The 12,131-nt window shown below is 34.2% G+C and overlaps 1 protein-coding gene across 1 annotated transcript; it reads left to right on the plus strand.

Moving 5' to 3' along the window:
* Nucleotides 1-2,509: 2,509 nt before the first annotated feature.
* On the plus strand, nt 2,510-6,473 carry LOC149243675 (protein LATERAL BRANCHING OXIDOREDUCTASE 1-like). The gene is made up of 4 exons (XM_089374598.1): nt 2,510-3,123; nt 3,473-3,714; nt 5,590-5,911; nt 5,998-6,473. Exons 1-4 carry the CDS (start codon nt 2,860-2,862, stop codon nt 6,247-6,249), a joined length of 1,080 nt encoding a protein of 359 aa, XP_089230724.1. The 5' UTR covers nt 2,510-2,859; the 3' UTR covers nt 6,250-6,473.
* Nucleotides 6,474-12,131: the final 5,658 nt, after the last annotated feature.

Consider the following 12,131-nt stretch of genomic DNA (forward strand, 5'->3'; position numbering starts at 1 on the left):
TTAAGGCAGAATTGAATGACATTAATGTAGGCCACTAGTTCGTTTTGGTCTTCATAACGGTTCTCTCTCATGATGTCCAAGTTGGCCTGGACGCCTCTCAGTTGATCTACAATGGTTTCCAGCGAGGCTGGAGCCTCCACTCTGCCTGGTGGACGCTCGCGATCATGAGAGACCTCACGCTCCCGTTCTCCACTGATCGCATCCTCCGAAGCCGAGCTCGCTGATGCCCACCTCCACGACGAAGACGCCCATGCTAGTGGGGCATGGCTAGTTGCAACGAAAGACCACTAACCAAAATGACCAAAGAAAACTTAGCCGCCCAGGAGGAATCAACCACCTGCACACTCCCGAGCAGACACGAAAAAATGTCACAATTGCCCCGCTATGGATTCATAGTTCTGTCGAAGCGAGGCCTCCCAATGAATCTACACAATTAACACTTCTCCAATTCCCCTCGATGACCTTATTCCTCTAGTAGTCCACCACTATTCTAGGGGAGGGCCAACACCCAACGACTCACCCAATACCACAACAAGAGCAATCAGAAAACAACTAATGAGGGAATTGTAGGCTGCCCCACGACCAATTACACCCCCACCCTTGTGGAATTTGCTAGAGGAACATAACAGAAGCTGGAGCCACACCACATCCAGGCTATCCTTCAGAGAATTATCTTTAGAATAAGAGTGTTGCCATAGACAAGGCCACCCCCTCCACTAGACAATGGGTAGCGTCACCTTAATAGCCACCACCGGAAACAACAACACAGAAAAAGACGAAACCCAAATGTATTCTATTGCCTGGAGATCGCCAAGTACCCACCAACCTAGAGCAAACCTCCTTCAGCGACACTCAGGGTTCCACCTCACATAACCAACCTTAACACACCTGAGAAGAGATAAACCTCCAAACGAACCAGGATCCCATAATAAAAGCACATAAGCCCATCAGAGAAGCCACAGTACCAACGTTCGAGCATTCCGCAGAAATCCAACTACCCCATGGCCTTGGCAAGTTCACTGGGTCTTCAACACTCGTGTCCCCTACACGCTGAGTTCATCACCCAAGATGCAACATCCGTTCCACCTTCACCGTTGCATAATATAACAACCAGAAGCGGGTCTGAAGAGTTCGTCCATCTACCAATCTGTCACATCACATTAAACCCCATCATGCCATCACCTACCACGTGGCTCGTGGGGTGAAATATGAGGTGGTCCAACCAAGTGTTTGGTCACCCCCATCGGGGGAAAGTTTACCTTAACCTTAACTACCCATAAAAAATAATAAGTTAGAATTTTTATTTTAACATAAAGTTATTTTTATTTTTTATTTTAAATTTACCTTAACTAGCCAACAAAAATTGATTTAAAAAAATAATAACTTAGGCTTTTATTTTAACTTAGAGTTATTTTTATTTCATTTTGAAGCCAAAATGTTTACGGAACAAGACATTACAACATCTCTTGTTAGGCCCTCAATAAAAATAAAAATTGTACATTATTATTATTATTATTAATCTTTATTGGGTAGTTAAGGTAAATTTGAAATATAACCTACTAAAAAAAGGAAATTAAATCAGCTTAAATCCATCTTAACTCTACTAAACACTCTTGAAATATAAACTTTTTTAAAAATACAAAAAATTTGATTTTTATAAAAATTTGATAAATCCAAAATTAAAATAAATATAGACTAATAAAATTAATTAAAAAATATCTTGAAATAAATATGGACTAATAAAATTAATTTAAAAATATCTTGATAAACCATTGGAAAAACTTATGTCACCCAAAGCTACTCATTTGGAAAGTTCTAAACTATTCGATAAACTTATATCATACTGACTGAGAAGATTCGTTCAAATCCCGACTGTCACATCCATGGTAAATGGAGACACAATGTATTGATGTTTGCTTACACAATCAAATATTTTTGGGCCCGACAGAGATCAAAGAGTGACCATTACACTGCGTATTATCGAGAGAGACTAAATATCCGGGTAGTCTTAGTTGTCTCTGGTAAGAAATTCTAGTTATATTTAGAGAAAATCTGGTTAAGATTTTTGTAAATTTAAGGTATAGTTGTTAAATTTTTAAGTGTCTTAGATGTTTTTGATGGTGCTGAATCTATTTCCACCATCAAAAATACGATTTAAACATTGCCTCTACAAGATTATTTGAATTTTTTTACAGGGATTCCGAGTCCCGACCACTTTTGACCATCCAGACAATTCCTCTGCCTCATTAGACAACTCCCTAAATATCTGTGAAGGGCTTATTGAAGGGCTCTGTATTATTGAGAAAGAAGCAAATTAAATATTTGTGAAGGGCCCCGTATTATTGAGAAAGAAGCACAATTAAATATTTGTGAAGGGCCCTGTATTATTGAGAAAGAAGCACAATTAAATATTTGTGAAGGGCCCCGTATTATTGAGAAAGAAGCACAATTAAATATTTGTGAAGGGCCCCGAAAACAGGGCAAACAATAACTATTCCATTGAACATAACAACCCCTCTGAATTCAAGTTCAATGAACGTGCAAAACTGGAATAAAGAAATGGAGTGGGAGAGGGAGATCTTCTTTATGATATGGGTCAGTTGATCACACGAAGAAAAGTGGAAAGACATTGTTGATTAGGATTTTAATATTGCTCCGGATTTTAATGGCTACCTGCACAAATTAACATGGAGTTATATACAGTGGTTGGTCTACCAGCATATATCAATCCACTAGCCATCTATAAATTTCAATCAGCTGTAGGGTGTTGTAGTCACAGTAGCTGCTGAGCTGAGTTTGAATGGATAGAATTGGTTTGGGATTTAAATCATTAGGAATTGCTGTGTTGTTTTGAGAAAAATGTTGAATGCTGCAGTGCCATACAAGGAAGGCGATGGATCTTCCAAGAGGTTTACAGTCCCAATTGTGCAGGAATTGGCTTCCAACCACCTTCTTCCTGAAAGATATATCAGATCAGAGGATGAGAGACCATCTCTATCTAATACTCCCCCTCAAATTGGCATCCCTGTCATTGATATGAAGTTGCTGTTGGGAGAGAATGACTGCAGGCCCAAAGAGATGGAGAAACTTGCCATGGCGTGTCAGGAGTGGGGATTCTTTCAGGTAGATTGATTAAGTGGATGATAAATTGGTATTTTTTTGGGGTCATTAATGAACATTTGTAACCAAGTTTTTAGGTTAGTTCAACCTGTTTATATTGATGTTGTTAAAGTTTTTTTGTTATTAAGAAATCAATAGTTCAATTCTCTACATTCCAATTCTGTAGTTGAGTCCGAAAAAAAGGATCTTTTCAAGTAAATTTGTTTGGTACAAATGTTCTTGCTATGACTGATTTCCTGAGACCACTGTCTGCTACAAATATTCTAACTGTTACAAATTTCGAGAGACAGTGACCACATAGGAAAAAATGAACAATTTGTAACCAATGGTGTCGGTGTCTCTTAATTTACAGGTGCTGAATCATGGGATTTCTGGTTCTCTGATGGAGCGAATGAAGAGAGTTACCAGGGAGTTCGTTCTGCTTCCGTTGCAGGAAAAGGTAGAGTACGCAGTGCAAGAGCACGAAGGCTATGGTCAGGCCTTTGTATTCTCCGAGGACCAGCAGCTGGACTGGTCAGACCTCCTCTATCTTACCATCATGCCTGCAGAGAAGAGAAAAATGAAGTTCTGGCCTGCAAAGCCTGTAGAGTTCAGGTATTTTTTCTTCTTTAAACACGATCCTCTCCTACCCAAATAAAAAAGGGATAAGCTCTAGGCTGAACTTTTTAATACATATATACTTTTATGTCTGGTATAGATTTTATTTTTTTTCAAGTGAAGAAATTGTTTCTGGAACAATTTTTTTTTAACAAATATATAGTTTCGTTTGGAATTGGATTATTAAGGAAACCAAAAACTCTCCACTTAGCCATTACACCATATCCTAATACCAAAAAAACCAAAAATAATGAGATAGTTGCAGCTTTTGCATGCTGTTTATCCTTTGCCCAAAACTAAAAATAATGAGATAGTTGCAGCTTTTGCCTGCTGTTTATCCTTTGCCCATCACTTCATCGTAAGGGAACTCTTATCCGAATGAAAGAATGACAATGAAATAAAATAAATTGAAGATTTGCACACTGCAAGAATGTCGGTTTCATTATTTCATCATACATGTTAAATATAAAAGCCTCTATAGATAATGGGATAGTTGCAGTAGTTGCAGCTTTTGCCTGCTGTTTATTCTTTTGTCATCCCTTCATCGTGAGGGGACTCTTATCCGAATGTAAGTATGACAATGAAATAAAACATATTGAAAATTTGCACACTGCAAGAATGTTGGTTCCATTAATTCGTTGTACATATTAACTATAAATGTATTGTTTAAATAGATTAAGTTTGTGTATTTTTACTGCAATTTGTATAATTATTTTCGGTGAAATTACAATGTTTTATTATTTAAATTGTATTTTCGAGTAAAAAAATAGATTTAGTTTTTTTAAGAAATCTTTAGAGATCACTAACTTAAAATTAAGATTTTCTTAATTTTTGATTTGATCTTGAGTAAAATGGAGAGGAAGACTATTTGGAAAAGTGTAAAAAAGTTATCTTGAGACTACAATTTTGCCTGAAAAACAATGGAAATTTGAGAAAATTTGGCAGATTTTTTTGGAAATCTAGGGTACAACTGTCAAACTTCAGGATTTTGAGTACCTCAGGGGTTCTCGATGGTGCTAATCCATTTCCACCATCAAAAAATGATAAACACTCCTAGGATTGGGTTTCTTGAAACTTTTTTCACAGATTCCAGCCCGAAATTGTGGCCTTTGTAGACAACGTCTATAAGTGTTATCTAACTACATGACCTTTTGGCCATTTTAGCCAACACAATTCTTAGTGAGATCACAATGCCCCATTGTTTAAATCACATTTTTTAATGCAAAAATGGATTCAACACTCTAGAAAACCTCCAAGCACTCCCTTGATAACCTAAACTAACATTTTTCCAACTTTTGACTAGATTTTAGGCAAAATTGACCAGAAAATCTGCTAGGGAAAAAAACCAAAAGTATTCTCCACAATACTTCATTGTTTAAATTGCATTTTTCAATGCAAAATAGATTCAGCCTTGTAGAAAACCTGGGACACTCTCATTAACTTGGAACTAAACATTTTCGGCCTTGTCTAAGGAGTTTTTGGCCGGAATATAGAAAAACAAGTAATATTGTGATTTTTTGTTGTTTAAAATGTGTTTTAGATTGTGTATATGGATTCAACGCCCTCAAAAATCTCTATCTTAAATCAAATTATTCAGAACTCAAACTCAACAGATACCTAAAAAATTCTGGACAACTGAAAAATATCCCTGAAAAGACTCCAAACTGTATAACAAAGAGGTAAAGTACTCAAATTTTGCTTATAAGTACAACCCCTAAAGAATGTCCAAATTTACTACATCCAATATATACAAGGCTACAAAGCCATTCATTCACTGCTGATACTGTGTATCGTACACCGGTACAGAAATGTTCAAATTAAACCGTCTAACAGACTGGCTTTTTATTTAAACAGACCATTTTTTTTGGGCAGGGAAACTGTGGAGGAGTATGCCATCGCAGTTCAAAGGCTTAGCGATCAAATGCTGTATCTAATGGCGGAGAATCTCGGTTTAAAATCCCCTGACTTGTTCGTCAGTATGTTCCGAGAAATCTCACAGTCAATGCATTACTACCCGCCCTGCCCACGACCAGATCTTGTTATAGGGTTGAGTTCTCACACTGATGGAGGAGGTATAACCATTTTACTGCAGGAAGATGGGGTTGTTGGGCTGCAAGTTCGTAAAGATGGTGACTGGATCCCAGTCCAGCCCATCCCCGGCGGTCTAGTTATCAATATCGGCGACATGGTAGAGGTATGTTTGAATCCTCGCCTGCTTTGATTGACTGAATATCAGAAAAATCAATTGGCATAACTTCTAAATCGCTGGTGTTTGGGCAGGTAATGAGCAATGGAAGATACAAGAGCATAGAACACCGCGCTGTGGCTAACCAGGACAAAGATCGAATTTCAATTGCAGCGTTTTGCAATCCACATAAAGAAGCAGAAATTGGTCCTGCTCCTGAACTTATAAATGAGTCCAATCCCCTCAATTACAGTACTTTCCAGAGAAGCAAATATCTTGAAAATTATTTCCTTGAAGGGAAGAAAGCTATTGATTTTGCAAAAATCAACCCTTCATTGGCTGCTTGACAATCAATGTGGTTTCTGCTCTAAACTGCCATAAGGTTCGTTGTACACACCCCTTTTACAATGTTATTTACAATAACTATACCAGTGGTACTAACTTTTATAAAGGAGTACCATTCTAGCTTTTTGCACAATCTGCTCATCAATACTTTCTAAATTTAGCACTCTGTACCATTAAAATAATAGAGTATTGAATACACATATTTAGTAGTAAGCATTTTATTGAATATAATATAATAATAGGAGCACTTTAATTAATAAACTGATTTTTTATTTTTTTTTTGGGTTCCCGGAGCAATGCAATTAATACAGAAATGATTTTTTTGGCCAGTTGGACAATACAATTTTTTTTTGGTCCCCAGAGCAATGTAATTAATACAGAAATGATTTTTTTGGCCAGTTGGACAATACAATTTTGTTTTCAGTGTGTTTTTTTGGGAGTAATCTTGTTCTAATTAATAGATCATCTAATTAATATAGAAAATGGATTTTTTTGGCTAGTTGAATCATATAATTTTGTTTTCAGAGGAGTTTTTTTGTGACTAGAGATTTTGTTTTGGTATTTCTAGATCACTCACATCAAAAAATTTATATTTAATAAGTGTGGTTCATACTTGTTCATTTTTAAGAAAAAAATACAATTTTGAGCAAAATTGTGATGAGTAAGATTGTGATTTATTGTTGTTTAAAATGCACTTTTGAATGCATAAATGGATTGAGCACCCTAAAAACCATTGAGACTTCCAAACTGTGTAGATTAAACAATTTAAATTTATGATTCTTAAAATATTCTACCGAATTTAGGGCAAAATCCCCCAAAAAGAAATGTTTGGAGAAAAACCATTTCCTCTATCAATTACACTAAACATAATAATTGAATAATTGAATTTAGGATTCTGTGATCCATATTATGAAAAGTAAGAAAACTTTGGACAATAATAAGAATACCACGTCTTAATAATAATAATAATAATAATAATAATAATAATAATAATAACCAATCTATTATGTAGCATTCAACACTATGTGAGGGTCTATATGTATTGTTGAATTATTATTGTCACAAATAATGTGATGATACATATCCACCCTCATGCAACATTGAATATGTGCAACAAAGTGAATTTAATTTTATAACAATGTATAACATTTACTTTCATATATTCTTTATAAAGCATTTAGTGCATATACTATATTGAATTGTAGTAAATGTCACAATTTGATGGGTATTTATATTTATCCACATTGTTGAAATTTCTTTTATGAATATTTGAATTGAGAATTGACAATGTTGGGTGTATAATGAATAAGTATAAATTATTGGTAATGTTGAATTATTTTATTTTTATGTTTTAGTATTTTTTTATTGAAATTTGATGATATAATTTTTGGGGAAATTGTAATTTTTTATTATTTAAATTATATTTTTGAATGCATAAATGAATTCAACTTTTTGAAACTTTTGAAATTACTTATGGTACAAAATACATAGTTTAAATCTATAATTCCAACAAATTTCAATCATATTGCAAATAAAATGTACTAAAAGTAAAAACATAAAACATTTACACTAATTTAATCTATTCAATTATAATAATAGAGCACTGAATACACACATAGTAGTAAGCATTTATTGCATACAATATAATAATAGGAGCATTCTAATTAATAAATGAAATGATTTTTTTGACCTAGGAGTAGTCTAATTAATAAATGAAATGATTTTTTTGGCCTAGGAGTAGTGTAATTAAAAGACAAAATATTTTTTTTAGTCAATTTGAAAGTACAATTTTGTTTTTAGAGTGAGTCTTATTTGAGAAGAGTAATTTTGTTTTAGCATTTCTAAATCACACATATCAAAATTTTATGGTCGAATTTCGAGCCAACAAGTGTGGTTCATCCTCAAGACATAAATACAATTTTGAGCAATATTGTGATTTATTATTGTTTAAAATGCAATTTTGAATGCATAAATGGATTCAACACCCTAAGGCAACTGAAATTTGTAGATTAAATAACTTAAATTTATGATTCTTAAAAATTTCTAATGAGTTTTGGGCAAAATTCTCTAGAAAAACCCTAATGAATTTCTCAACACCTGACTTAATTTTGGGTTAAAAATGGAGGGGAAGGCTACTTGGAAAAGAGTAAAAAGACATATTGTTAGACTATGGCAAATATATGTCTAACTAGACCACAATTTTGCCCGAAAATAATGGAAATTCAGAAAAGATAAAGACAATCCGGCATAAATTTTTGGAAATCTAGGGTACAATTGTCAAGCTTCAGGAGTTTGGGTGCTTCAGGGGTTCTTGATGGTGCTGAATCCATTTCCACCATCAAAAAATGTTTCAAAGGCTCCTAGGATTGGATTTCTAGAAACGTTTTTCACCGGATTCTGGCCAAAATTTCGTCGTCCGCTTGAAATTGTGACCTTTGTAGATAATGTCTATAGATGTTGTCTAACAAGGTGACCTTTTGGCCATTTTAGCCAACACAATTCTTGGTGAGATCACAATTCTACATTGTTTTAATTCCATTTTTAATGCAAAAATGGATTCAACACTCTAGAAAACCTCTAAGCATTCCCTCAATAACTTAAAATTAACACTTTTCCAATTTTTGACTAGATTTTATGCAAAATTGACCATAAAATCTGCTATGAAAAAAACCAAAGTATTCTTGGTGAGACCACAATACTTCATTGTTTAAATTGCATTTTTCAATGCAAAAATAGATTCAGCCTTATAGAAAACTCGAGACATTCTTAATAACTTACCACTAAATTCTTTGGCCTCGTTTAAGGAGTTTTTTTGGCCGGAATAAGGTGAAACAAATTTTCATCATATTATAAATTTTTATTGTTTAAAATATGTTTTTGATTGTGTATATAAATTCAAACCACACTTAATGACTCAAAAATGGACAATCAATTTTTTGATATATATCATTCATACACAAAAATATAATTTAAATAATAAAAAATACAATTTCACCAAAATTTATATTATCAAAATTCAATTAAAAAAACTAAAACATAAAAATAAAATAATTCAACATTACCAATTCTCAATTCAACTATTCATTAAAGAAATTTCAACATTGTAGATAAATATAAATACCCACGAAATTGACATTTACTACAATTCAATATAATATATGCACTAAATGCTTTATAACAAATATATATGTTATACATTAAAATATAATTTATTTAAAAATAATTGATATTCACCTTGCACAATATTCAATGTTGCATGAGGACCTTGCACAATATTCAATGTTGCATGAGGATGGATATGTATTATCAAATTATCTATAACAACAATAATTCAAAGATGCATATGGACTCTCACAAGTAAGTGTATATTTTTTTTTTTTTTTTTTCCGAAGGTGGCAAAGCCTATCAAACTCAGGTGTCAAACCAACAGTGAGGACAACCATCTCTGGCTGCTATCCGCAAATGTCAGTTTGACTCATCACTGTTATCAAGGAAAACCACGCCACCTGTAATAACCCGCTGGTGGTCCGTAAGGGAGCAGGCTTTCACTCCTGCCAGATGCCTCTGGGTCTTGGGCCGTTAACCTGTTTCCTTACGTCCGAGGAAGACGATCTCTTAGCCAAGCAAAAGCAGTTTTATGGCATACTCCAGGCCGACAAGTAAGTGTATAGTTACATAATAGAGTGGGCAATATTAATTGTTTATTGATGTATTATTATTATTATTAATATATGGTATTTAATATTTTAATATTATGTTTAGTTTAATTGATAGATGAAATAGTCTTTTTTTCATATTTTTTTGGTGAATTTTACTTAAAATTTAATAGAAATTTTTAAAAACCATAAATTTGAGTTGTTTAATTGGGCGTGTCATTGGTTTTATAGATTGCTTAATCCATTTATCATTGGAAATACATATTAAACAACAATAATTCACAATCTTACTCATCAAAATTTTGCTCAAAATTATATTTTTGTCTTAAAGATGAATCACACTTCTCGAAAGTCAATCATAATTTTTTTGCTCAAAATTATATTTTTGTCTAATAATGAACCACACTTACTTGAAAATCAACCATAAAATTTTTAATGTGAATGATCCATAAATACCAGAAAATCCTACCATTATACTATATGCAATAAATGCTTACTACTAAGTATGTGTGTATTCAATGCTCCATTATTATAATTGGACAAAGTGCTGAATTTAGAAAGTATTGATCAACATATCGTGCAAAAAGCTATAATGATACTCATAAAACTTTATACCACTGGTATAGTTATGGTAAATAACATGGTAAAAGTGGTGGGTACAAGCAACCTTATGGCAATTTAGAGCAGAAACCACATTGATTGTCAAGCAACCAATGAAGGATTTGATTTTTGCAAAATCAATGGCTTTCTTCCATTCAAGGAAATAACTTTCAAGATATTCCTTCTCTTGAAGGTTTTGTAATTGAGGGGATTGGGCTCATTTATTGGGTTCAGGAGCAGGACCCATTTCTGCCTCTTTCTTTAGATTGCAAAACGCTGCAATTGAAATTCTATCTTTGTCCTTGTTAGCCACAACTCATTACCTGCCCAAACACCAACGATTTAGAAGTTATCCCAATTGATTTTGCTGATATTCATTCAACCAAAACAGGTGAGGATTCAAACATACCTCTACCATGTTGCCGATATTGATAACTAGACCGCCGAGGATGGGCTGGACTGGGATACAGTCACCATATTTAAGAACTTGCAGCCCAACAACCCCATCTTCCTGCAGCAAAATGGTTATACCTCCTCCATTAGTGTGAGAACTCAACCCTATAACAAGATCTGGCCGTGGGCAGGGCGGGTAGTAATGCATTGACTGTGAGATTTCTCGGAACATCCTGATGAACAAGTCAACGACTTTTAAACCGAGGTTCTCTGGCATTAGGTACAACATTTGATTGCTAAGCCTTTGAACAGCGATGGCATACTCCACCGTTTCCTTGCCCAAAAAAACCAAAAAAATGATTCCCGTTCAGCCTAAATGTTGTTAACGACATTAAACCCTGTCTGTTGGAAAGTTTAATTTTGAACATTTTTGTACCGATTACACAACAACGACAGTAAATTTGGACATTCTGTAGGGGTTGGGACATTCTGTAGGGGTTGTACTCATCAGGAAAATTTGGGTAGTCTACCCCGTTTGTTATAAGGCTTGGGGATTTTTCAGGCATATTTTGATATTTGTTGAGTTTGAGCTTTGAGCTTTGAACTTTCCATAACTAGGGTGGCCAGAGGGGTTTTTAGGGTGAAAGAAAGAAATAAAGAAAATCATTTTAACGTCTATGAAGCTAAAGATAGCCTATGGGATAGATTGCTTCTTCATCTGCTTGATGTATTTGGTCATTTTTCTGTGAAGCCTCACAATAAATTCTCCCAACTTCTCTATAAACCCCTCACTAAACAGATTATCCCAAGAGTTAGCTGCCAACATATCTGCATAACTTTCCTTGTTGTCTTTGAAGACCTCACATTCTAAAATGAAATTCTTATCTGTTTCCACCGGAAGAACAAAAAATGCATACTCTTTCCTCCCACACTTCTTTTTGCCTTTTCCAGCGCCCTGTTTCACAACAGAGTTAATGAGAATTAGTCCTTAACTGAGCAATAAGATTTTTGACTCTCCAAGAGATATTGGTCTCTATGTATGCTTTTGGTTGATGACTATGAGTGGGATTAAACACTTCAATATAATACTTTTTTCTTTCTTCCTAGCTCCTTATCCCAAGTACGCTTGTGGAACTTATCCATAACAAAAGATTTTATCTCTTTGTTGTTTATGGGACACATGTTCAAGCAAATACCCCATTTACTAAACCATTTGTTATTTTGCTGCATCCAAG

Source organism: Pinus tabuliformis, chromosome 8 (genome assembly GCF_031772625.1).
Source record: "Pinus tabuliformis cultivar Carrire ecotype Pingquan chromosome 8, CPIR1, whole genome shotgun sequence".
Lineage (NCBI taxonomy): Eukaryota > Viridiplantae > Streptophyta > Pinopsida > Pinales > Pinaceae > Pinus > Pinus tabuliformis.